The sequence below is a fragment of the Syngnathus floridae genome, chromosome 2 (assembly GCF_059516105.1).
Source record: "Syngnathus floridae isolate MCC-2025c chromosome 2, RoL_Sflo_1.0, whole genome shotgun sequence".
In the NCBI taxonomy this organism is placed as follows: Eukaryota; Metazoa; Chordata; class Actinopteri; order Syngnathiformes; family Syngnathidae; genus Syngnathus; species Syngnathus floridae.
In genome coordinates this window covers 27,190,001-27,217,067 of record NC_142414.1, presented here as the reverse complement: position 1 = coordinate 27,217,067, position 27,067 = coordinate 27,190,001, and the positions used below count along the sequence as shown (strand labels likewise).

The 27,067-nt window shown below is 44.9% G+C and overlaps 3 protein-coding genes and 1 long non-coding RNA gene across 22 annotated transcripts in view; 1 reads left to right on the top strand and 3 right to left on the bottom strand.

The window, feature by feature from the left end:
* Positions 1-23,096, bottom strand: part of LOC148402977 (IQ motif and SEC7 domain-containing protein 1-like) — a 38,941-nt gene extending 15,845 nt beyond the window's left edge. For 2 of the 13 annotated variants that reach the window (XM_088368290.1, XM_088368292.1), the window contains exon 1: positions 267-425. In XM_088368290.1, the coding sequence (XP_088224416.1) occupies positions 267-331 (65 nt within the window). In that variant the 5' untranslated portion in view covers positions 332-425. Of the gene's footprint in view, positions 1-266; positions 426-5,680; positions 6,103-18,827; positions 20,198-20,802; positions 21,693-22,892 lie in introns of those variants that run through there. The other 11 variants (XM_088368276.1, XM_088368275.1, XM_088368285.1 and 8 more) reach the window with 11 other exon arrangements.
* The window catches only part of LOC148402975 (uncharacterized), a 45,636-nt gene that overhangs the window by 16,504 nt on the left and 2,065 nt on the right, over positions 1-27,067 (top strand). For 4 of the 7 annotated variants that reach the window (XM_088368334.1, XM_088368332.1, XM_088368335.1 and 1 more), the window contains one exon: positions 22,921-23,347. The exons of 1 other annotated variant lie outside the window; for it this stretch is intronic. In XM_088368334.1, coding sequence (XP_088224460.1) covers positions 22,921-23,172 — 252 coding nt within the window. In that variant the 3' untranslated portion in view covers positions 23,173-23,347. Of the gene's footprint in view, positions 1-21,523; positions 22,880-22,920; positions 23,348-27,067 lie in introns of those variants that run through there. 2 more of the 7 variants (XM_088368324.1, XM_088368325.1) reach the window with 2 other exon arrangements.
* LOC148402978 (uncharacterized) lies at positions 7,400-18,804 on the bottom strand. The gene is made up of 4 exons (XR_015857034.1): positions 14,711-18,804; positions 14,485-14,569; positions 14,030-14,227; positions 7,400-12,568 (listed from the first exon to the last, which is right to left on the bottom strand). It is a non-coding gene; the product is annotated as an uncharacterized LOC148402978 (long non-coding RNA).
* LOC148402976 (galactose-specific lectin nattectin-like) lies at positions 24,267-25,607 on the bottom strand. The gene is made up of 7 exons (XM_088367531.1): positions 25,527-25,607; positions 25,367-25,429; positions 25,254-25,272; positions 25,036-25,121; positions 24,768-24,902; positions 24,570-24,669; positions 24,267-24,483 (listed from the first exon to the last, which is right to left on the bottom strand). Exons 2-7 carry the CDS (start codon positions 25,427-25,429, stop codon positions 24,410-24,412), a joined length of 477 nt encoding a protein of 158 aa, XP_088223657.1. The 5' UTR covers positions 25,527-25,607; the 3' UTR covers positions 24,267-24,409.

Sequence of the window (27,067 nt, the reverse complement as noted above, 5' to 3'; positions counted from 1 at the left end):
AGGGAGGTAGAGATGGGGTGAGACAGGTAAATCGCTCAAACGCACCATGCGCTGTGCACGCGCACCAAACCTCAGGTTCATAAGCGGTCAAGTGTGGCACGCACGCACGCACGCACGCCCGCCCGCGCATCACAGTACGCCATCGCAGAGCTGAAAACGCGCAGTCAGCCATCGATTGCGCGCGCACCACGCAGGCACACACGCACGCACGCACGCACTCATAGTCGTGACAGCATCTCCGCAAGCGGTGTTGGCGATGGTCTTACCAGTAAAGAAGCTTGTTGTGCGGAATGGCGGGCGTTTTATCGGACGCGCAGTTGATGCACCACATTGTGGTTTGTGTGCATGTGCGTAGCTCATCCACGCCAATGCAACGCTGAGCGGGAGCGCGCCAACCCACGAGAGGAGGGAGGGAGGGAGGGAGGAAGGGAGGGGCGGAGAGAGACACAGGGGGCGGGAGATGCGCGCCTTCCTCTCCTCTCCTCTCCTCTCCTCTCCTCTCCTCTCCTCTCCTCTCCTCTCCTCTCCTCTCCTCTCCTCTCCTCTCCTCTCGTTTCAAGATGTTCAATGGCATTTCCAGTTGAAGTTAACTGTCAAACTAATTACAAAGCCAAGGAAATGACATATACTAATTGTGTATTTCAAAAACCAACTAAATGCATTAGCCTGTTAACAGACCACTTAAGTTAAATGCTAACAAACAATGTCAACACGTTTGAACACAAATAGGGCAGCAACACGTGTAGACAGACAATATAACAATCGCGACAAGCATGTTTTCTTTATCCTCTGCATAAATCGATTACAGCAGCTGAGTCGCTTAGCGTAGTCGACTTTGTCTGCATGACAGAATTATAGTGAGCCCTGGTGGCCATTGTGCATACCACAGAAGGAGCCGCAATGAATAATAATAATAATGCAGTTTAATTATTTAACATAAAATAAAAATATGACTCGGTTGACAAATTTTCTTTGATTTAATCTGATTTCTCCCAAAATATTTTCTTTCTGACGGTATGACAATTTCTACACAGAAATAAGAATTTTCACATTTGTGACGTTATCCCCCCCAAAGTACGTACGGGTACTTGAAAAAAAAAAACTTAATTGACTTTTTAGATTCATTTCACTTTTAGTTTGATTCTTAAAAACAAACACTTGTCTGACTTTAAAAAACTTAAATGAATAAATCAAAGAGAACGATGAGGTTTACCAAAATGACTTGCCTTTCTTCTCAAAACAAATCAGATTGAGCAAAACTCCCCAAAACAACCATCTCTTTGATCACACACACACAGCCTGACAGCAGGAAGCCTGTATCGCCATGGCAACACTTCACTTGACTCCTGCGACCAAGTCTCCTCCCTTCTGTCCCTCCCCAGCACGTTGCATGGCAACCGTCGCCAAGCAACATCCATCCTTACCGCCCTCTCCTTCACTGTTCTCTCTCTCTCTCTCTCTCTCTCTCTCTCTCTCTCTCTCTCGCTCTCTCTCTCTCTCTCTCTCGCTCTCTCTCTCTCTCTCTCTCTCTCCCCCATCTCTCTCTGTCACGCCCTCTCTTTTCACCTCCCTCTCTCGCTCCCTCTTTCTGTCAAATAGTTCAAGTTGATTTTTGTTCGTGATAGATTTGAAAGAAGAGAGGAGAGGAGTGAGATTGTGACAGTCAAGTGGGGAAAGCGGGAGGGAGAGGTGTGATAGAAAAAAACACGTGGCAGAGGAGGCTGGAGAGGAAGGATGGAGGAAGAAGAAGAAAAGGAAATGAGGAGGGAGGAATGGAAGCAATAGAGAGCGCGAAAAAAACCTGAATGTTCTTCAACGCAACTCGAGTCAGCATCTTGAGTCTCTTGATGTGACCCTGAACAAGAGTGACAAGATGAGTAGGAATGATTAGTGTGTGTGTGTGTGTGCGTGCGCATGCGTGTGTGAATACGTCTCTGTTTGCCAGTGATGTTTTTCAAACTTGGCCTGTATATTTTATCATTGGTTTGACCTTCAGACTTTTGGCATAGGCTGGGCGGGCGGAGTCTTGATTGATAGCCGATTTTCCATTGTCCACCTTCACGGACATCATTGCTGACTGTGCTATAGCTGCTTTCCCCTTTAGCTTTTTAAATGTCATTTTGTCCATTTTGAGTTGTTCTCCACTAAAACACCGTCTATAATCAGAGCGCTCCAGCACATGATACACAGTCCTGCACAAAAAGTGTTTTACACGCACTTGAAGCGACACAGCAATATTCGTCCTTTTTCACAGAGGATAAAGAATATGTATATTCCTGTGAGGATATGATCTGTCTATGTGTGTTGCTCCACCGTTTGTATTGAAATATCCCTTGCTGAATGTTAATAATGCCACAACACTGCTATTTGTTAGCCCGTTTATGTTTGTCAGCGTTAAACTATGCAGACTTTGCTAAGTCGTTTTAAATGCACAATGTGTAAATCTTGCTATTTATAGAGGTGGTCGCCTGTGATTGGCTAAGCAGGCGAACCAGATGATTTTACTTTGCCATGAGAACACAAATCTACAATGCTTATTATTAATTTAACATCGTCATTATTTTAAACTTAAAATCCTTCCTTATTGCTTCGATTTTGCCACAGATGACCTCTTCTTTGCAATCAGATCTTACTAAAAAGCTTTAGTAGCGTTCCTTGAATGAGGATGTTGTAAATGAGAAAGAAAATCCGAGGTCGAAGCTGACAAACATTTGTTCGAAAAGCAGAATACAACATATAGATCTGAAATCTATCTGTGAATCCAAGAAAAAAATAAAGTGCTCAACAGCGAGCAGAGAAGCAGAGGCAAGCTCAGCTGGGATGCGCTCAGTCAACATTTTAGACCACAAATCAATCAATTCCTGTGCATTTTATTTTGCGCAGCCACAGTATCGTTTCCTCCCTATAAACTCGATGAGTTAACTACTGAAAGCGTGCATAATATAATGTATTATTATACTCTTACCGTAAAGTATTTATAAAGACACGGGTTTGACTCCACGCTCCTCCAACATTAGACCAACGAAGCAAAACAGGGTCTATCTTTGTAGACTCGATGATTCTGATTGGGGTTTGATTTGGGAAAATCCCACACTGGGAAATTGAAAAAAAGTACAAGCGCTGGAATTCACCCAAAATGGAAAATAACAAAAACAAGCAATGGCCATGAAAAAAACAAAAAACAAAACCACACCTTCCATTTCACCGTAGTTAGCAATATTAGCCGCAGTAGCTTAATAGTAAAAGTTATTCGCAGTAACATTTCAAGTGTTGCTTGACAGCCGATGAGCAGTATTACTGGTAGTTAGTCACACGATAGCTATTTAGCAAAAGGAAACAAATCCATACAATACGTCTCATGTTCAGTTATGCTAAAATGCTAAAAATAGAAAAAACATGTCAGCCGCGTGCTACATGAATTATTGAGCTCGGTGCACTTGAGTGTCTTTACGCGTCGCTTCACTTGGGCAACCTCATTTTATCCTTCTTTATGGTGACACCAAGCTAAAGGCAGCAGTAGCACTGCTAAATATTCTTTGTCTGTTAGCAGTGCACAGGGATGAGGATATGCTAAATCGGCAAGCAAAATCATAAAATCTGAATAAAAACTTAGCTGTGCTATCATACAACAACAACAGCCCTAAGCATAGTATTTGAACCCGCTTAGCGACAGGAAGAAAGTGAGCATACAGCATCCGGGTGAAGCAGCAGCAAAGCAACATTTCCATTCAGTCGCAAAGTTAGCATTGGACAGTTGTTAGTCTTAGCAGAAAAGTTAGCATTTGCTGAAACAAAACTTGCAAACTAAATGATATAGATGGCATGTTTTCATTTTTGTTTTTCAAAATAAACACTTCCATGATTGAAATAATCATATGAAGAGGATATGCACCAACATTTGACACCTTGGGTAATGCTCTCCTTTAACAACAGTTGCAAAATTTGGAAACCAAATCATGAAATGCAAATCAAAAGTTAACCACACTGTGAAGAGCAGTAGCAAACGTAGCATTCCACATCTGGTCATAGCAGAAAATGGGGCCAATATGGCAGTCAATATATTAGCAAATGGGTTGTGTAGCAGATGTCACAAGTGTTTTCATATTATCGTACAAGTCAGTTAATCCACAGGAACTAGTTTACACACATTCACACACACACACACACACACACACACACACACACACACACACACACACACATAGAACACACGCTACATACACACGCATGAACCCAGCCATGCATCTCCCTACTTATACATACACACACTCATAAGTACACAATGACATCCATCTACACACTCACACGCATAAACAGGTACAAGGCGATACGATACACACATATACACATTTGTAAGTGCACACTAACTCACACTCAATACACACCCAACCTGCACATTCAAGCACACACATACTCTGACCTGACCTGCATGTGCACACACACAGAAACACACATATGGTGCAATGTCAGACCCAGTAGGAAAGAATAACGCACGCACGCACGCACGCACGCATGCACGCACGCACGCACACACACAAACACACACAAACACACACACACACACACACACACACACACACACACACACGATCACATGCACACACACACACGATCACATGCACATGGATGCTGAGCAATGTCTTACCTCTAGACAATGAAGACACCTTCCAACCTCTCACACATACACACACACACACACACACATACACACTCACACAATTAAGCACGGACACACACCTGTATTTGTGTCTCCTCCTCTTCCTCTCCCTTTGCCCTTCTCTCTCCCTCTCCTCCCTCGCTTTGTCTCTCGCTGGGCCACACCTCCGACTCGTGTGCTCTCCCTCCTCACTCTCTCTCTCTCTCTCTCTCTCTCTTTCTTCCTGTTCTTTCCAGTTTGTCGCTGCGTCCTCCTCCTCTCCTCTCCTTCCTCGCTCCCTCCCTTCATCTCCTCTGACACGCCCTCCTCCCTAAAGCCCCCCTGCCTCCCCTGAAGCTCCCATACGCATGCTTCCGTTGCTGACAGCCAACCACGTGTCTGCTTTTCAATTTCTCACTCTCCAGTGCACACTCAAACACACACGCACACACATTTTTTTCTCCATCCACCCATTCCTTGTGAACACCACTTTGGAGTTTTCAGCAAAATTGGGCCTACTCTGTGCACTTCTGACCCCACCGCTAGATGGCGGCAGTTTGCTTCACAACATCAATCCAATCACCATTGACTTCCGTCAGTTCCCTTGCAATGGAAGAAAACTATCTATCCGTTGGTGGCGGCGGTAAGGCGCCAACTACCAATTGACCCTACAGAATAAGAACCGCTCGTGTTTGCTCATGTTTTCCGTGTTTGCAGGTAGAGCGCCACCTCGATTTAATGGATTCATTACAGCCGAAAGTTAAATCAAAGGGCTGGCCTAAAAACACCTTTACGACAGGAAAATGTCCGTTTTGTGGTGGATTCTGCAGATGAGGGCTTGACTTAAAAACAACAGTATACAAAAACAGAATGTTCGACAACATGTAGTGACAAAAAAATCTGGGTGTTTGGGGGTCAAATTAATTGCATTTCCATTCATTCCAATGGGGGAAAATGACTTGAGTTATGAAACAAATGAAACTCACGCACCACTGCATAGGATCCCTGAAATGGCCCCACCACCCCGATGAGGACGTGTCCTACCTGTGCAAAGGGGACCAAGATCCAGAGGAACGAAGACAAAACGAAGGGCAAAGCTCGAAGACCCCTGAAATGCAAAACATCCCAAGAATCCCCGCTCGGACGTTTGGCTCAGTCTAGATGGCGCATTCGTAAATGTTCATCATAAAGGCGCAACGGGTAGAGAGAGCGTCAAAACATTGTGCCGTGATCTCATGTCAAGAGTCTACTGGATTGCGATGCACGAGACAAGAAAGGGTGGAGGGGGTGGCTTAATAGGATGTAAATCAGCCCCAATTTTCTGTCACTTTCGGACATTGACAAGGGCTTGCTCACAGGCATGTTTTGGGAAATAGAGAGAGAAAAAAGTTCATTCCCAAATCATATAGCAAAAAAGTGAGTTAGTCAAAAGACAAAAAGTCCTATTTTTTGTCATTTTTCAAAAACCAAAATCAGTGTTTTCCTACAGAATGATTCGGTGCTATAATTAGTATGGTAAAACACAATTTTCTCATCGGCGGAATCATTTCTCACTTGATGAAATGATTATTCTTCTTCACAATCATAAATCATAATAAACAAATCAAGTAATATTCTTAGCAAAAAGTTTATAGAAAAGTCACTCTATAGAATTTTTGGGAGCAGAAAAGCAGTAAGTTCTTTGAAAATAGTGATTTCTATCAACAGCGAAGTCATTTGGCAAGATCATAATCGGTATTTTTCCGATTTATTTTAGAATCTTGCGGTAATTGGTTATTCTTATCTTTTTAGCAAAAGTGCCAATTTTGGATGATTTGTTTTGGGGAGCCATCCGAATTCTCTCTCAAACTGCCTGGTGGCCATCTAAGACAGTTCCCATGGCTCGCTCAATGTCGCTGTTTTGCTTGGCAACTAACTTTGACTTGAGGCCGAGATCCGGCCACTATTCCTGTTCTAAAACCCAGGCGCTACTTCCTGCTGTCTGTCGTATGTCCCGTTCCAGGTGGCACAAACTCATTTTCTCGGTTCTTCCAGGTGATAAAATCCAGGGGGTACTTCCTCTTCCAAGTCCAGCTGGTACTTCCACATCCTGGTTTGACTTTTCCCTTGTACTTCCTTTGCCAGATGATATTTCTAGCTGCAGGTGTTACTACTTCCTGTTTTAGGTGTTCAAATCCAGTTGCTTCTTCTGGCTCTTGCTGGTCATTTCTCTTCCTGGTATTCTCCAGCTGCTCTTTCCGGTTTCTGGTCGTATTGGATGTCTGGCGTGGCCCATTCTAATCCTTCTAGCTGTACTTCCTGCTCACGGCGGACATATTCCTGCTTTGAAGTGTGGCTCGGTTCTATCTGCAGACCGTCCCTTTTCCTCTCCCTTCGGTCACTCACCAAACTCGCTAAGTCTTTAATCCAATTATCCATCGCCGCGCCTCCTTCCAGTCGACTTATTTAGATTGCGATTGAATAAAGGCGGTACTTCCTGTTCCAGGTGCTCCCACTTGTTCCAGGCCGTATGTACGTATGTAGTACTTCCTTTTTCAATCATCAAGGTTGTACTTCCTGGTTCAGGTGGTTCTCTTGACTTGGAACTTGAACATCTGGATTTCCGAACGGAGGTGGTGCCTCATTTTCCAAACAGTACTTTCTAGTCAAGGTGGTACTTCTTCATTCAGGAGCTCTTTCCAAGTGGTACGTACTTCCTGCTCAAGTAAGTCTTCCATTCCCAATGGTTTGGATTTGAAAGTGATTCAAGACTAAACGCATCAGTCATTTCCTTATAACTTTAATCCGAGCCTCCACCATCGTCCTCATTGTCTTAATCCTCATTAGACACAAACAATATTCAGTGACATTCTGCATGATTTCATTACATCATAGTTCTTGCGAACAGCTTTTAAAAGAATAGAATATACTGTATTATAGCATCCAAGGTCACGTTCGCGTCAAATCATTCGCAAAGAAACAACAACAACAACCCATAACTATTTACATATGATCAGGACACGCAGAAAATCTGAAAAAGGAATAACATGGCTGTTTCTGTAGGTGTATATTACTGCAGCAACAGCAGGGACAGTGACGCCGTCTGTTGCCATAGTAACAGTCGCCCAATGTGAAGTCAAATAATAATAATAATAATAATCACATTAATCATAATTAACAGTAAAAAATTAAACACTTGAGTTATTTTTTTCAATTTTTTGGGGTCATTTAAAAAATATCCTTTTATCCTGGATGAAGTTCGTGCCATTTTCCTCCTTTCACACTCCATCTCCCCTCTGGAAGCCAGAGTGTGCGACATTGTGAGCAGATACCAAGGTTATCATCTTTTTTTTTTTCCTCCCAGTGAGACTTTGAGCACGTCATCTAATGGGACAACTGCATTTTCATCTTCATCTCCCTCATGGGCTTCATGTTTACAAATGCCACCACGTTAGTCCCTCGCTCCGTTCATTCAGGATCGTCCGTAATTGCTGCATCCGAGCGAGCCCTAATCTGAAACGGAGACGCTGCATTCTACCATCACTTTGATGTCCATAACAATGTCACCATCAATCTGTCTGTCTGTCTGTCTGGTAACAGCGACAATTGGGGTGGGAGAAGAGTGTTAAACATCCCGGCTTTCAAACAGCTCTTGTTTTGCCTTTTCTACTGTATAGAAAGTGAAATAGTTCCCCTTGAGATGCTCCTTTGTATGCAGGGTACCTTTCACACAGAACCTAGCGAGGCTGGATCTTGCCACCATGTTCTGCGCTTCCACACCACACATTGGGATCAGACTGTGACAATATGAAAGGGGAGGGGCTGGCTGTAATCAATCATTCATGCCCAATGTGCACTTTTGAAATATGCTAGAAGTTGTCCATGGCTTTACGTGTATTAAAAGACAGCATGTTAGCATAGGTAATCAACACGTTTCATCAAATGTATAAGCTGTACGATAGATATCATGATCAGTCAATGATCAATAACGACGATCCTTGAGTGTTTTATTTTTACTATCATTGTCGAGCGAGCTACCTCGCTAGCGTGTGTTAGCACCTGTCAGTCTTGCTGGCCACAAACAACAAAGATCTAGTTTGGTGAGCTAGCGGAAACGGTAGCGTGACAACTTACAAAGGTGAAAGTCATTATTGCAGTTCACGTTGGAGTCAATTTGTTGCTTTGGCTTCAGCTCACTTGCTAACGAGGCATCAGCCCACTGAAACGGTCTCTTCGGCAACATGCACCCGACAAGAAACCGCACGAGAAATATTTTGCTGTATTAGCAAGGAGTGCAACTTTTCCTAAAACTTTCATTCCAAATATACTGTGGGGATTTATCGGATATTCAGGGGCATGCTAACGGCTAGCCAAGTAATGCTCAGAGAAAGATTCCTTGCCGGAATACTCGACTATCTAAATGTACTTATTATTTAAAGCTAATAATGATAATGCAACAATTCTTTGATTCAGTCATTACTCTGATTGTCACTATCTTATTCATGGCAATGTTTATGCGACATCGTTTGATTTAAAATCGCGAATCATTCGATATTTTTTCCTCACAAGAGTAAACACTAACATTATTGTGCTAGTTGCAGCATGTTGCCATTTGGCTGTAGTGCAATAGGAGTAGAAATGTCACATATTAGACAACATTATTAGAATGTCACGTCATTATATTCTTGTTATTTAGTTAGGACGAAACACGAGCAACAAAACAGGGCAAAGGTAACGTAATCCAAAAGACTGCAAAGGTGCCATTTTGTTTTAGATGACATTGTGAAGGAAATGTTTCGCTAGAAAACTAAACTCACGTATGACAAAAACCTGAACTTGATGTTGTCGTTTTGTATGATGTCACCATTTGGTTGGAAACATGATCATGTCAAAGGCAAAAGTTAAAAAGAGCTGTGGAAGTCCTCAAGCGCCATCGGGCAGTTTGGCGATGAAGAGCTAAATCCAAATGGTGCTTTCATGTCGTACGTCGTCTTCCTTGTCAGACTTTTTGGCTAATAGTTGGCTTGGCCTTGTCCCGACTCCCTATCTTAATAGCAATAAAATAATGTCAAAGAGCTTTTATTAAGACATCTGGGACCTTGGTGAAGTGAAATTGCAGAAAACGATCACAATAGGTCTTCTTTACGTTTTGATGTCAAACACTGTACTGTCGATTGGCTGGAGAGCGCAGTTCAAATTTACACAAAGAGCTCAACAGATCATGTACAACATCATAATATGGTCACAGTATTCGTGTTACCCATTGAGGTTGAGCGCATCAAATGAAATGAAAACATTCCAATTTGTTGTTGTTGTTGTTGATACGTATGTTGTTGCGTTGGCATGTTAGCATTTCCGCTTTGAATGGGCGCGCTGATGGACGGACACACACATGCACATGCACACACAAGTACTGCTTGAAAGTAAGGGTGGGCAAACTTTTGCTCCGACGACACCATTTGTAGAATAGAGATTTATACACACACTCTATACATTTATATACATACTATATACACATACTGTACCTATATACATGTACATAAATATATATATATATATATACACATACAGTACATATATACGTATATACATAGATATACATATATTTCTATGTATGTATCATCGTTGATTTGGATATCCTTTTTTGACATTTAACTTCTGACTGATTTGATATGAATGAATCCAACCAAGTCTTAAATGAAATACAAAATGTTACTTATGTACAATTGCTTATTTTGCTTTTATTATTTACCATAAAACAACGAACCAATTATATAAGATAATTTAATACATTCTAATGAACCGAGTTTAGAAAAAAAAGATAGGACTACATGAACGCAACAACTATTACAAAACATTTGATAAATGCTTGGTGGGCTGGATGAAAAAATGTAGGTCGTTGTGAGTCATACGTTGCCCATTTTTCCTTTCAATGCAGAAAAGCTCAATGAAGTCAGTTAAGTAAGAATGGCCATTTCTTATGTTTTTACTTTTTGACTGAATGTTATCGTTAGTACCGCTACGAATAATCATTTCTTCGATCGGTACGAACATGGAACGAAGCATTGCGATCGATGTTTCTCGAGCATCAACAGTGATCGAGCGGTTCAGGGAATGAGCATTTCGCCAAAACCTTCCAAGGCCTCTGTCTGTCGTGTTTGTTTGACTTGATCCACACCCTGACAGAGCTACTACTTTACTGTATGTCCCATTTATCATGGTTATGATCTTATGCCATACTATATCCTATGGCATCCCACCAATACAGTCGATGGAAATATTCCTGATATGAAAATATGACCTGAACACGGTACCTGTGCATGTGTGCGTGCGTGCGTGCGTCGCTCTATTAGGGTAAACATTTTTGACTTGATGTTGATTGCACATTGACATTCATTGCACACTTTGTTTAAATGCCTCGCTAGGTGCTGCTGTTTTGGTTAGCAACAGACTTAGCAGTTCAAATATGATGTTGACTGGGAAAATTCAGCTTTCTACATTTCTTTTTGGGGTTCCCAGATGGGAGCAAGAGGCGCCTCTTTGAGGGAGGTGTTTACGGATTTGTCTTAGTGGGGCGCTCTATTTGAGGGACAGCTGCAACCGGAGGAAATACACTTGTTACATTTTGAAACTGCCGGTGATGATTATTTATTGATTGATTGATTGATTTTCCTTCAGCCACACACGATCCATTTTAGTGGTCCAAACGAGCCACCATTCAGCACTTTTGGCACATGTATTTGTCGTTTCCAAGGCTCCTTTCGCCAAGTGTGAAGCCACAAGCACGCAGCTGCATTCCTCCGTTGTGATCTACGTGTGCGCGGATCGCTAAGAATCGATCGATCGATCGATCGACGCGTGAAATGATTTTTGTGATATTACGATCATGGAGTGCAGTGATCAGTAATGGTGCTTGCTCACCTCAAGTTCAGTTCTGCTAGGCTCAACTAAAATCAAGGTGATCCGAGATCAATGCATTGAGAGAGATCCTAGTACGTGTATGTTAGAATTCAGCAGATAAACGGATCCATTTTCATCCATGCCAGAGGTCATTAACTACGGGTTGACCACAAAATGCGAGAGTTCAAACCATCATGTGTAGTGTGTTTGCGAAACAAAAGTGACACATGAAACGACCTCAATCTAAGGGAAGGATGAGCTTGGATGAAGGGAAGTTGCTAAGTGATTGTTTGGACCAGCAAAATGTTTCTTCCGGAATCTCGGGAAACACAAGACCACGTTTTCAGGATTCAATTCAAAGTCACGTACACACGTTTGGCACAAATCGTTGATGCTGTTGTTGTTATTGGCTAAGGAAGCAGCTCGAAGGAGAACCCTCGCTCGCTCGCTCGCTCGCTCGCTGCGTTTGAGCCGAGCAGTGCTTGTTTGTTTGTTTTTGTCCGGTTAGCAAACCGGCTAGTAGCAGTTCTGTATCCTTTGTCCTCCACATTTCGGAGGGGCTAGCGCTTGTGTGCAAATTCGGTGTACGAGTGAGCCGTCGGATTGCTGCTAGCTTGCCTTTAGCTCGTAGCGGCACTGCGGGTGGGTATCCTGCGGGCGGACCGACGCCGCAACACCACCGAGGAAGCGTCCCGTCTGGAAAATGCTGTTCTTCCGCGGGAAAACTGCTCATGGCTTTGATGAGAAGAGAAGACGCTGAGCAGCCGTTATTGTCTTCTCAGCCAGGGAAGCTCCATTTTCCCACATCGGCTTCTATGTTTAGAATTCGTGATGGGGTTAACACCATCCTCCATCAGTTAAGTTGGGCAGTGGGGCGGTGTCGGGGACGAGTTGCGGGCGGGGGGGGGGGGGGGGCAAGAGTCGTACAGGGGCTGGCGTTGAGGGCCCATCAGTTGAGGGCTGATGGTCGCCCCTGGTTACCTAGAGGAGGGGCTACTGCACTCGGAGGCGGGGCAACAGAACTGATGGGCGATGTCATCATCTTCCTCCTCTCTGAGAGACAAACGGACGGACGGACAGAAAGACAGACGGCAGGAGAGAAGCAAGGAGGAAAAGTGAAAGGAAAAAAAAGGAGGGAAAGAAACAAAATGAAAGATAAGGGAAGAAAGAGAGAGAACAAAAAGAGAGGAAAGAAAGAAACAAGAAGGAAATCAGTAGTGGGAGGGAAGGAAAACATGAATGATGAGAAAATAAGGGCAAAGAAATCAAAAAGAAAAGGGATGGAAAGTCAATACCACAAATGAAATAGAGAAAAAAGAGTAAGAGAAGAAGAGGAGATGGGAAAAATAAAAAATAAATAAGAGTGAAAGGAAAGGACAAAAGGAGAGAATTGAAAGAAAGAGAAACCAAAAGTAAAGGACAAAAATGATAGAAAGAGGAACAGAAAGCGAAGAAAAGCAAGACAAAAGAGAAAAAAAGATGAGCGAGCAAGCATGAAAGAAAGCAGGAAAGAAAGAGGGAAAGAAAAGGAAATGTCAGTGAGGACACATGAAGGAGACGAGGACGTTAAGTGTGGGTCATGGGCAGGTTCGTGGGTGGGTGGGTGGTTGGATGGATTTGTGGAGAGAAAAAAGGAGTCATCTGACAAAAACAAAAGTGTGATTTGTTTGTGGCAAAAGTTGATCAATATTTCTATCCCGTTCTCACGTTGATTTATTTATCTTTTATGAGGACATGTCAAGTACCATCAATCTCGCCAACAGGATGCTAAAGCTAAACTTTGCATGTAAGTCCATCTAATGAATCATCAGCTTTGGGTCGGCAGATGACTGACCACAAGCTGATATATCAGGTTTAGCCTTTTTAGCGTGGTGGCTACAGGATTAGCTTGATGTTAAACTCCTCAATTTAGGTGCTGTTGTTTTGGTTAGCGACAGAAGAACTTTTGGAAGGTCAGTGTTTGAAGAATACTGACCACTATTTTGTTCCATCCTGACCCAAATAGAAAGCCATCTGACTAAGAAGCACTGATTTTATTTATCCATTAAAAAAATCCTAATCACTGTTTTCATTATTTTTAAGTATAGAATACAAGTATTTAAGTATAATTTCAAATATATGATTCAAACACGTTTTTTAATTAGATAGATGCATCCAGAATAATAAAAACAAATGTTTTATTTGGGCAATGTCATGGCTTAAATTACAGTAAGTATACTGAAATCAAAAAATGTGTACACTTCTTTTTAAATGATATACAATAAAAAGAGATAAAGACAAATGCAATAAAAATAAGTGCATTTGAATTCCGTCAGGATGGGACTCTTTCTAGAAAAGTAACTGCTCAATGGAACAGGTATCCTTTGCCCCCCCTTCTAGACTAAAACGCTCAATGACTGCACCCCCCCCAACTGTCTGTGTTTTATTTGTACTGGGAAGGGCTGGGCGGTAGTGGTCGGAGGAGAGGGAGGGAGGGTTAGGGTTTGAAGGAGGGCGGGTGACTGTGGCCCTTACCTTGCCTGCTCGTGGTGCTTGTTGGCAGGGGGCAGGGCGCAGGGAGGCTTGGGCAGGCGGAGGCGCGCGGGGCAGCAGTACTGATGGTAGGAGGCGTGGCTGTTAGGAGGGAGGCTGGACGAGTAGAGAGAGGAGGAGGAGGAGGCGGAGGAGGAAGGAGTGGTGATGCTGGACGGACGACAAGAGGAGGCGGGGGCGCTAGAGACAGGAAGTGAGAAAGGGGGAGAGAGAGAGAGAGAGAGAGAGAGAGAGAGAGAGCGAGCCAGAGGAGAGAAGAGAAGAGAAGAGAAGAGAAGGGAAAATAAAGTCAAGAGAGGAACAAACACAGAAAGGTAGACGACAACAACGACGACAACACACAGGCACACAAACAAACACCATTAGCACGGTCAGAGCTTAGCACAGCTATATTGCAATCATTAGTCATGTTAAAAGCATAAAGCACACCTACGTACGTCAACATTAGCTTAGCGCACAATCAACAGCACAAGCGTAGCCATCGGCAGGTGCACAGTCTTGACCCTATGCTAGCCATTAGTGCTGCGCGTATGAGAGAACAAGCAGGCAGCTCATGGTTAGCTTAGCGCACAGCCCATTTGGTAGTACTAGTACTGTCATTAGCCGTTAGCATCACAGAGGTACAGTGAGAGGGAGGATGATGCACATACAATACATACGTACATAGATTGTTTACTAGAAGTGGAGGACTAAAGTCGAGTCAGAGCAAAGTTGTCCATTTTCGGGCCTGGGACTCGCTCGGTTAAAAGTGAGGAAAGACCCCTCCTGACTTTGACTTGCTTGTCACGAAGGCTCCTCAATTGGTGTTTGATCCTGGCTACCAAGTGCAGAGGCCACCTCAATCAACCAATCGTTATGTTTAAATCAGGTTTGTGTGTGAGCTCTCCTTCCTGATTGGTTGTCCCCCCGACTCAGCTAACCAATCGGTGCGGAGAAGCGGCCTGATCGCCAGCTGGAGTTTAAAAAAAGACTGTTCACGATGCTGGCGGGCCGGCCGGTTGTGTTGTCGTGCGTGCGTGTTGAGCCTCGCAATAATTCATTAACTCTTTCACTCTGCCACCTCATTCGCGTGTTGGGTCTCCTCCAAATAGGCTTTCAACAAAGACGCAATGCAGCTCCTTCTGTTTACTGCTTCACCATACCAAGAGATTGCGTTCATTTTTTTGTTCGGCATTGTTGTCTGGAACAGAGGCGGGGTTACCGGTGGCCGTTGGCAACTTTGCGCAAATGTCTGGATTTTCCCAAACGGCCGCTCGAACAGCAGAGGAAGATGACGAGTAGAAGGAGTAGGACGTGGAAGAGGGAATATGATTGGGTGAAAAAGAATAGAGGGAAGAGAAGGAGAAGGAAAATAAGAGGAAGGAGGAAAAGAAAAAAGGAGAGAATGAAAAAGTGTGGAGAAAAGGAGGCATGAGCAGGCTAAGATGATGAACCCAAGGACTGATTGACAGCACAAAGAATCAGAAGAGGAACTGCAGTTGCAGAAAAGGAGGCCAGTCGCGTTGTCACGGGCAACCGTGGAAAATCAAGAAACACGTTGTCACGGTAACAAGGCCTCAATTGCTCCTGTTTGACTTTGCTAATGCCTCTAAAGTCATACAAAACTCAACAACACAAAAAAAGACTTTTAAACGACATCGTCTGTGACGTCTCGTGCGGCTCGCCAGAAGAGACTCGCCTCCTAAAGTCACGCAGCCCAGCACGCTTCTGTTAATAGGAAATCGCACGCATGCACACGCACAACCGCACACCAGGGTGCCGTCTTGTGGCTCGCCTCGGACAGGTCATTCGTCACATCGCTATTCCTATTGGCTAGCCTAGTTTCCACGGCAGCAAACGCACAAACAAGTCGCACAGATGCAAACAACAACACGCAAAGTGAAAACATCATGAATGGCATCACTCCTTTTTTTCTGAAAGACCCGAAATACAGAAAGGATTGAGTTGGAAAAATGTATTCTTTTGCTGACCCACCATTTTAGAAAGGCTGATTTCTCAAATTGGATCTATAAATAGACCTGCCTGCTTTAAGACACGTCCAGTCCACCTCAAGGTCACAGGGGGGGGGGGGGGATGGATGTTAACAAATGACTTGCAATGCCACGGATGGCCACTAGGAAGCTTCACTCAGAAGCCCCATTGACGCTCGCTGGCTCGCTTGCCAAGAAGAAGAGCTCGCTGGCGGGCCGGCGGCCATGTTCACGCTCACGCCGATCTGCATGAGCCTCCTGAACAGTTTCCATGACAACCCCCTCCCATCAGCACCAGCCGCCTTTGTGTCTCATTTGAATGCAGCCTAATAGAGGACACGCCGCGTGCGTGTTTGTGGAGTTGGCCTGCGTGCCGAGAGATGTGTACTTGTGTTGGATTTAGAATCAAGATGCAAACAAGAGCGCAGGAAAAGCGCCACCGCGCACTCCCACGAAGGCTTAGCAATTGTGAGATTGGGGGGGGACATTTCACGGAAAATGGACTTTTTAGTTTTGGATACAAATAGCTGTGTCTGCCCACCAACTGCGAAATACATTTTGCGAGTGCTGATGTGCCCATGCGCCACAAAAAGGCTTTCATTGTCTCGGGTTTGCCCACGTAGGCCTTGGCAGCTGGGCCATGCAAAAACTCAAATGCCCAGCTAGGCAGAAGTTGCCAACAAAAGACTCGTCAGTGACCCAACATAATCATAATAATAGTAATCATAAACCTGTTGTGCTCGAGGGAAAAAAAATAAAAAATTGACTTGAGTAAAGAAACCAATGTTTAAAATGATTACTTGTTATTAGACTGCCCTTGTTTGTTCACTTTTTTGTTCAATTTGATGCCTGGTACAACTAAAGGTCAATTTGTTTGGACAAAAATAATGATAACAAAAATAGGTCAAAAGGGATTCGCTAGACATTTTGCACAGTTTTCTTGATTATAACTAAAATCACTTCATTTCCAACCTCTATCGCAATGACAGTCTTTTGAGGCACTTTATTTTTTTTATATTCTGTTTGTTAGTCACACGACAAACCTTGAGTGATACCAGGATTTAAAATGAAACAATTGAAGGAGGTTGATTCTTTTTTCTGACGGTAAAGAAACAGCCTGAGCACATATTGGTTGCTTAAAAGTTATAACTTTGCAAAAGTCAGCTCGTCTCAATGATTGTATTAAGCTAGTAGACTTGAAGCTAGTAGACTTGAAGGTCCGTTTGTTAAGTTTGACTCAACTTCAATTGGGAGCTGGGAGAAAGAGCTTAAAGCCTCTTTTTTGAACAATTGTTTACCGCTGCTGCTGCTGCTGCTGGTTGTGTGCGTGCTGGGATTGGCCGCACTTCATATCACTTCAGCGATGACATTCCACATGGCCACTGGGCTCTCATGTGCGCTCATGAAAGTTCAAGCAAATACACAGCGCATGACCTCGAGAAGAAAAAAAAAGATGGGAAATATGACCGGAAGCTTGACGGCAAACATGAGCTTTCTTCGTGTTCGCCGCAGAGGAGGATGACAAAGAAGTCATCAGAATGAGTCACGGCCGCTTTTCAGCCAGCCAGCCAGCCAGCCAGCCACGCTTGTCAGCATTAGCAAGCGTCGCTCGCTCGCTCGCTCAGCGCACGCTTAGCGCACGCTGATCAGCGCGGGTTGTCCGCAGTTGCCTAGCAACAGCAAGCGCCGCAACCGGTGCTTGGTGTCAGAAGCTACGAGAAAGGAAGCGCCTGTGATTCGCACGGGACAACGTTTACTTGCTCCGAAAGCTCGTGTTGCCAGGCAACTCGGCGAGCGGTGACGATTGCAGTTGACGACCGCGCTTGGACGTGCGGCATCGTGCCCGACAGTCATCCATCGTTCCGCGATTTGCGCTTTTTGGAATGGTTCTTCCGAGATGTCGCCAAAGCCTAGCATAACTATGAAAGTACCCAAACGGATGTACGTTGAAGTGTTAGCGACAGCTTTAGAGACTCGAATGATGTTTTCATTCGTACGGCAACTGTGTTCAACCAAACAGGCCGATACTTGACACCAAATTGCAGCATATGGAGTACTTTTTGGTGAGCCTGAACATTTGAGTTGGAGGAAGGAAACAGCACAAACATGTAGATGGCGGCCATGGAGGACTGGAGTTTGACATCTGTGTTTTTCAATTTTAGCGGCGTCACGGTGATCTCCCGTCAATTCACTCGTTTACTGCAAAGTGCTCCATCTCAGCCGTTTGTGATCATTCTTTTCCTATTCTTGGCACTACCAAAGGTGTCTTTCACTCTCCGCTGTGATTTGACACAACCGATAGATGAGCTCGAACAAAGTCGTTGCGATCATTGTAACCCTGCCAAGAGCAAGAAACGGCCTGAAGAATTGAGTTGGAGTTCGGTAAATAGTGACAAAATTCAATCTTTGTATCATGTCAAGATGAGCCGAAAAAAATCTTGAAGTCTTGCGAGGCCGAGGTATCTTTTTTCAAGATTTGTTCACCACAGGGGTGAATGCGAGTGTCAATGCTGGTTTCTCTACCCGACCATTGACCTGCAACCAGTCCAGGATAGGGTCCAGTTCAACCACAACCCCAATGAAGATAGTCAGTGCTTTTGGGGAAAAAAACAAAAACATGAAATGGCTAGATGGAAAACTAGAGGAATGAAATGTGCCGTAACTCTTGTTCCCTTGTTGTATTTTGTGGAAAGCGCGTCATCGTTCTTATTCGTAGCAAGACAGCGGTGACTTGTTTTGAGTTGTGCAAAAAAAAACCAACAACAACATTTTTTGAACTCATCTTTTGGAAAAGTGAAGCGGTAACTTACGCTTTGTGGTGGTGCAGCGTGTGGGCGTGGTGGTTGTTGGCGGCGTTACTCTTGTGGAGGCGCTCCAGGCGCTCCTTCTCCTTCTCCACAAAATTGGTGTTGGTTCCAGTGCTGGTAGACGCCGCCCGGCTCAGGCGGCTGTGCCCCCGAGGCTGCTCCCGTGGGGGGATGGGAGGAGGCGGCGGGGGTGGAGCCGGCGCGGGGACCTGCGAGCCGGAGCCCGAGGCAGTGCTGTTGTAGTGGTGGTGCTGGTGGTTGTGGCTGGCGTTGAGTGGGATGGAGGTGGGAGCCTTGGTGTGGGGGTGGTGGTGATGGTGGTGGTGGTGGTTCTTGGTGGCAACGGAGGAGAAGTGAGTGGGAGGCGGCGGAGGAGGAGGAGGAGGAAGACGAGGCTCCGGAGGAGGTGCGGCCGGAGGCGGGGCGGCCGGCTGGCGGTCCAAGCGTAGGTCTTTGTTCTCTTGGCTGAGGCGGTCCAGCTGGACCTCCAGTTCGTCAATGCGCCGCCGCTGCGTTTCCAGAAGCTTCTGCTGGCTTTCGATGATGTTGTTGAGTTCCAGGAGGTACTCCACTGCCCGATTGGGACTTTCCGGGCTGCCTTGGCCCGGGCCTTGATTAGCGTCCATAGCTAACAGCCAACTTGATGTCAAATAAAGACTGAACCTACAAGCCTACCAACGAGGAAGGTTAAAAAAACATTGAGGGAAAAACAAAAAAAAACAACAACTACACGACTAGCAGCTAACTGAGCCCCGCCCTCCCCCCCACTGGCAGCAAGTGGGGGGGAGAGAACTGGTTCTTCTTCAAGGTCTGATACGAAGATCAAGATGGATCCGGCACTCTCTGGCGCTGGTCGCAAGGCTTGGCGGACTCGCGGAGCATTTCCACTTCAGTCAGGATTCTCCGGTGGCCTTCACAAACGCGACGGAGAAATACTCAAAAACCATGATGGAGGAGAAAGATCAAGCAGTGAAGAAGTTGACTCCTAGCTGAGGTCCATTCAATGAGTTACTTGTCGCTGCTCTGTCAACACCAGCAGGAAGGTTTCCCAAGGGCCATCTTTCAACATGTCCAAATTACATGTCATTGTCCCAGTGTCCCATTCACGTGGTCAAAACAAAACATCACAAAACAAAACCAAGACAACTATCCAGCCGCTTCCCGCACGGGCAACTCCTTCAGTTGGCGAGCAACCGCTGGGGAACGAGCCCATTCAATCCATCATCTCCTCACATGGACACACTTTTCTTATGTTCCTCTGCTGGGAAGCTGAAACCAGGGGAAAGCCAAGTTCACCAGGAGCACCTCATCCCAAAGTTGCTGCAGGTGGAAGGTCATCCGTTGTCGTGTCCGCGATTTCCTTCCGGACCCTTCTTGACACGCATCCGTTCCATGAAAGACAAGTGAAGAACATGAAAAGATGAGGACTGCGGGAATCATCACAAACATCACAGTCGAGCTGCAGCGTGAGTGAGTGAGTGAGTGAGTGAGTGAGTGAGTGAGTGAGTGAGTGAGTGAGTGAGTGAGTGAGTGAGTGAGTGAGTGAGTGAGTGAGTGAGTTTGGGACCGAGCACATTTGCGACGGCAACGCAAACTGGGCGAGCTTCTCCAGTCCGGAAAACGAGTGAAGTCAACCGCTGGTGGGGATGGTTCACTTTCCACTTTCCGAGGCAATGGTGTCCATGTGTTATTTGGGACGATTTTATTTTGACGTCGGCCTTCTCACCGCGTCGGCGGCGTGTTATCGTCATGAACAGCGCGAACAATTTATGCGCAGCGAATAATCGGCTACCTGAGGGAGGATAAAAAAAAAAACCCAAGTCCCTCTTCTAATGACTCGAGGTTGTCGAATTACCGGAGGATTCTTTGTCTCAGCCTTTGCCATTTTTCTCGTCTGACCCATCACTGTCGATACGTTCGCCCGATTGCAAGTCATTTGGCCAGAGTGGTGTCAGGACAGCGCCGTGACGAAACTCACCTCACCTCCAAGGCTCAGGTCGGCCGGCAGGCAGCCACGCAGGCGCAAGCTGTCATCTGCTCCAGTCAACCTCAATCCTACTTGGTCGGTCAACCATTTTGCCATCCATTTGGTAGCTCACGATTAGTAGTCCCCGAGGCAAGCCTACTTCCTGTTTACACTCTTGTCTCCGGTCGGAGAAGTGAGTGATACTCGCTTTTTTTTGCTGGGTGGCTGTTCTTTATTGGCGATCTTATCTCCGCGGACAGCATGTTCTTCTCGACGTGCACGCGCGTGCGTGTAGGTGGATACGCCACTTCTCACGCGGCCTCATTTACGCCTTCAACACGCATGCGCGCGCGCGCACACGGTCGTGTAGCAACAGTAAAATGTCGCATGCTCTAGTACACACGACACGGCAGTGAATGCGCGCGCGCGCGCGCACACACGCACGCAGCGGCGCATCGGTGAGGCGCGCGGTCACGATGCGAAAGGACGCAAGAATGGGACAGCTTTGACGACAAAGACGATGACGATGATGATGATGAGAAGGATTGCTGATGCTCACATGCCGCCGCTTGCTTCCTGATGCTCTTCAAGTCTGCTCCGCTTCGTCACTCACTCACTCACTCACTCACTCACTCACTCACTCACTCACTCACTCACTCATCACCTTAATTCCTCTGCGCCGCTGCTGCAGTGCTGACAAAAAAAAGCTTCCCTCTTCTTCCTCCTCCTCCAGCGCGCTGATGAAGAGGAGGCAGAGAAAGAGGAGGAGGAGGACGAGGAGGAGGAGGAGGTGCTGACTCCAGACAGAATGCCAGCTGGGAAGTACACGAGGACGCACGCACGCACGCGCGCGCTCGCGAGGCTAAGGAGTGCGCGTCGCGCACGCGCATCGCGCGAACCTGTGATCGATATGATACACGCTGACGTAAATACGCCCTTCCTTCCACACAACTATCTGTCCGCGTGAAAACACGCTGATAGGTGGCGCTCAAAGTTAATTACCTGACCGTTGTTTTGGCCACTTAGAAACAATGTTCGTTGTTTTCTTCTTCAACAAATATATAGATACAAATGAAGCAATTGTAACATAAAGCAGACTTTAAAAGTCATGAACAGTGTGCAATCCAAAAGTACCTCAAAAGGATTCAATTCGAATGTATTGCACGTGAAAATGAAATCATTTCCTACTCAAATGTTTTGGCTTTTCAAGATGAAATACAAATACTAAATTCACCTAAAAAGGAAATTAGCTCCACAACTAACCTGTATTCCTTCATATACTCAAGCAGGCCCATGCGTGTGCCACAATCACTCATAATACGAACAGATTTCATCTCTCCCACGTTCTCTTTAAAACCAATGCAAACAAATTTCGACACACCCACAAAAACGGAAATATAAATGATTGAAAATGTTGACCTCCTCTATCCGAACAGGCCTTCAACATGCCAGTTCATCTCTGGTGACAAACATGACTTGAATCAATTTCCGTCGCCAGGGTGCAAGTACATACGTGGTTGTCTCCCCACATCCCACTCGGGTAGTGTTATTGTGAATGTTGTATTGCATGTGTTCTGTCAAATCTTTTGTTATTGCTGCAGATGTTGTAGAAGCGCTAACATGCAAACATTGAAATGCTAACAGAGTAGAGCAAGATAGAAAGAAATGTGCAAAGGCTGATGGATAAGGCTTTCATATCTTTAGCTCTGTATTGAGAAACTGTTTCTGAAGAAAACTGCACAAATGCTATGCCGTGACTATATGCTCATGAATAGCAAGATGGCAACCTGATGGAGTCCGTCTCAATACTTTTGACAGTATAATGCTGCACACTGACTGCGGTTCTCTGGGCTAACACATCTGCAGCCAACCGATGAATATAATAATAATAATAATTGATCATAATAATAGATTATTGGAACGGCATATCATTAGGAATTCCGACGCATTGCAATTTGAAATGAATCCTAAAATATCTGCAAATGAATGTAGAGCTGTATACATCATGATTTGCAAGTGTGTGTGTGTGCATGCTGGATGACATCTTGTGTAAGCGTGCGCGCGCGCGCGTGTGTGTGTATGTGTGTGGGAGAAAGACTCACTGGTGATGATGAAGATGATTCATCTCAGCAGCGTGGCTGCGGCGCTCCTCTGCGGTGTGTCCACCTCCATGATGATGAAGAAGAAGTGGAAAAAGAAGTCGACGGCCATCATCATCACCCTCATCAGCTCGCTCACGCAGGCTGGCTGCTGCTGCTGCTGCCGCTGCTGCCGCCGCTGCTGCTGCTGCTGCATGCGGACGGACCCAAGATCCTTTCACTCGCGGTGGAAGAGGTTTCACTCTCTCGCGGACACATGCTGCGGCATCTGCAGAAGAGCTAGAGAAGCCTCATCGACGATGCTAATGATGATAGTGAAAATAATGATAATAGTAACAGTAGTTGTACTACTATCATTGTTCCTATTATTATTCATCCACTTTCTATACCGATTGTCCCCACGGGTATTATTATTATTATTATTATTATTAAAGGTTTAAAGTGGCAGTCCTACCAAATTTAAGTGTCAGCAGAGTGAGTGGTCTCTCCATATACCTTCGCTCTTTTTTTCTTCACCCTGCAAGCTTTCACTTTATCTCCTTGACACTTCCTTTTTTCTTCTTTACATAGACCGACAGACAGACAGACAGACAGACAGACAGGCTGTACACACATCCATTTTTGCGTGGCTTGACCGTAACCATGACAACACCACTCTCGGTGTGTATTGCTCAATATAGTACGTATACATTGCTCAATCCGCACCGAGACATGTGTGTATCAATGTAGCTCGCATGCGTGCAGGCAGGCACGTGTGCAATGTGGATGCTCCCCTGCGCGGTTGAAGCATCTACGACGTATTTTTGTCAGTGGCTCGACTGAGACAGACACGCACGGAGCCAGCTGGTCAAAGACGACCCGAGCGGACCACATCGCACATGATGATGGCAGCAAAACTCTCTTTCCATTTGGGGCAATGGAGTCCACAGGACGTTTGTCCTTTTTTCTAGTGTTAAAAACTCATTGAAATACAAGCAGAACTTCTACTTGAATGCAGCAGAACTGCATTCAAGAAAGAAGAAAAAACAACAACAAGCACATTCTGCCAAAATTCTCCTGCAGGTTTTCTTTGTTAACTTGTTATTGTCTCACGCTTACTTGGACTCGTATCATCCATCTCATGGCCACTGTAAATCTCTGACTTTAATTGGTCCAAATGTCTTGTGGTCTCGACACTCTGCCCTTGATCATTGTGCGAACAATCGTGCTTTTCCTTCGTTGATGTGTCTAGTGGCTGTAAGACATTTCTTAAGTTGTTGTTTAACGCATCAATATATAAACTCCAAGGCATCAAAGTTGTAATCCCAAACTTCGATTTGATTTCCAGCTCTCTATAAGCTTCTGTTACCAAGTTGGAAAAAAAGACACAGACACACATTTGGATGCTGACAGTTCTTTATTCGTTGAATATTTGTCCCCACAATACCAAATACGCATGAAAGAAGATGAGAAGAAAAGTTGAACGTTAACTTAAAAATATCAAGGCGACACTAAAGCTGAGTCATTTTCGGCGAAGACATTTAGTAACGAGACGCATCCATGATGCAAACGTACGGGAAGCTATCCTCGCAATCCTCATCTTGCCACTCTCCATCTGTTAAAAAATAAATACAAAAAATTGTAAGTATGACTGCATTTAATTCTTCTTAGCAAACCTCAAATGTTGTTGTTGTTACTTACCATCTGTTTCCATTGCTATACACTCGTCGGCATCGGGTTCTCCTGTACCAAAGTTTTGGAAGGAATTATCCGAGCCATCAGTCCATATGAAATTGCCATCCTAGAAGACCAAATCAAATTTCCTTTGAAAAGACTCACATTGGAGGACGCTTTTGCTTGCGGCAAATCTCTACAGAACGCAAGTCAAACAGATTTTACCATAATTGCATCGGTGTAACCGATCCAAACTTCGTCGACCTCACCGTCAGCCGCCCGAATCAGTTCACGAACAAACGCATTTTCCAGATCGTTGTGAATGGACACCAGATTCCCACCAAGAATGATGCAGACGCTCTGATGGGGAACAAAAAAAAAAACTAAGTAGAAATAGAATTTCAAGATATTTTGACTTTGGAACAAAGTTTGCTGTCATGAAAAAAAAACCCAATTCTTGTAATTGTGTAAACAAAAACAAAAATGCAAATACCTCAGCATCTGAAAAAGTTCTGCTGTCTTCTTGGTAGATGTAACAGGAACGCTTCAACAGTGTCCAGTCATCTGGACAGTAAAAGGCTGCAGCACAATTGTTTATTTTTTGGGGAGGAAAAAAGAACCAAAAAAAAGATGTCAATTAAACTTCATGTCAATTGCCGACGATTCAAAGGTATTTGCGAAAGCGTCTGTCTTTGAGGCAGAGCTACCAACCTTTCACAGGAGCGGTACTCTAAAACCATTGTCGGGAAGAAAAAAGATGCTTTTAAAATCGCAATCATAAATATGTACATCGATTGAAGTCAGTCGGTAGGATTTGGACTCACCACTCCAGTCAGCAGTCCGGCGAGCCCGCAAAGGAGGAACAATGAGCCAAGAGTGAAGGCCATCTGCAACGTTGACACCAAAAACACATTGTATTTGTAACCATCAAGTCACGTCACATTTCATTTGAAAAGAAGCTAGATGGTCAAATGGCATCCTTACCTTTGCGCTAGCGAGTGGTGCTTGATACTGACGACGAGTCCGGCCGCTGCTTATATAGGTACGGTTGATGACAGTCTTGGAATGTCCCAAATTGTTGGGTCATTGACATGCTGCCAGGCATTTCAATTTCTTCCTCATTGCCACCGAACAATTCAACAAGTGCCCTTTTGTTTCCACCGTTGTGCCACGTAAATTTGAACAGGTTTTGCCAGAAAACTTGCGGTATGACGCAAAGTAGTCTTGATTCCCGTAACATGCGAGCGCACAATTAAAAAAAACAGGTTGCAATGACACCAGGTTTGATGAGTGAAATGTACCAATAGCTACTTTTTCCCTACTCGTCAGACAAAGTCAGTCGAGTCAAATTGGTTTCGATCGCCCTGAATCCCAAAGAGGTCTCAAAGGGCACAATTGGCAATTCTTCTCCTTCTCTTCATCCCTAGGAGGGCAAGGAAAGCCTCACAAAAGCCCAAGTGGAGCAAAATGTGTTCACTTTTTCATTTTGGGAAAGCAAAACCCGGTTGGTCGTCCTCACTGTTATCGGCAAGCGGTCCATTCATTTTCCCTCGGAAGCAACACATTCTTGACCTTGGGACGCAGTCGAAATGAATTTTGGGTTGCCTGCGGGTGGGTGGAAAAAAGACCAACGCTGCAATGAAAATCTGATTCAACCAATACGTTGATTTACATATTCATTGCATTGTTGTTGTCGTCTTATCTGATACGATTAACTTTAGTATAGTTATAGCAACAAAATCAATCAAAATAAGAATACATTTTATTTAGGCGCCTTTCAAGACTCAAGACTACGAATAATAAGAAGAATGATAATAGTAAGAATACATTGAATTGGTTAGGCGCCTTTCAAGACACTCGCCGAAAATGGCATCAAATGCTTGATTTGTGCTTTTGATCTCAGGCATGATTTTAGCCAGGCAGGGCTTTTCAAGTGGTTTTGTCCAAAAAGATCACTCTTATAACCAAGAAGCAACTCGGGGACCGCTGCTTTGGTTTCGGTGGAATATTATTCGACATATTTTGCACCGATAGAGCTATCCGGACGATTCATTTGCATCTGTAGGTCTATTTGGGGAATCTCGGCTACATTTGAGATGGGCAACACAAAATGAGCCGGAAAAGAAATCAAGTATACCGAATAAGAGCGAAGGGAAGGGAAGGGAAGGGGTGGGGAAGGGGGTCCACTGATGGCGATAAGGAATTGCCTCCATCCAGCGTGTGATTGGCTGGCTGCAAGTTGACACACACTGACAAAAAATGAACCCAGTGACCCTTTCTAGTGATTATGATGGAAAGAACATCTTGCCACATCATGCTACGTTTCACTCAGCCAGCCAGCCAGCCAGCCAGCCAGCCAGCCAGCCAGCCAGCCAGCCAGCCAGCCAGCCAGCCAGTCAGCCAGTAACTTTCCCCCACAACCATCGCCCACTCGTCAGTTTCACACCTGCAAGTGTTCCTGCTCGTCAGCCAGCTCCCGTTTGAATTGTTCTTTTTGTTGGCACACGCATTGGCACCGAGCGTCG

Excerpts from the sequence above, each read along its gene's own strand:
- LOC148402976 (XM_088367531.1), bottom strand. The coding sequence starts at position 25,429 with ATGGCCTTCACTCTTGGCTCATTGTTCCTCCTTTGCGGGCTCGCCGGA. Across the intron at positions 24,903-25,035 it reads GAACTTTTTCAGATGCTGAG|AGCGTCTGCATCATTCTTGG; the intron begins GTATTTGCATTT and ends GTTCCCCATCAG. Across the intron at positions 24,670-24,767 it reads GTTACACCGATGCAATTATG|GATGGCAATTTCATATGGAC; the intron begins GTAAAATCTGTT and ends TTGGTCTTCTAG.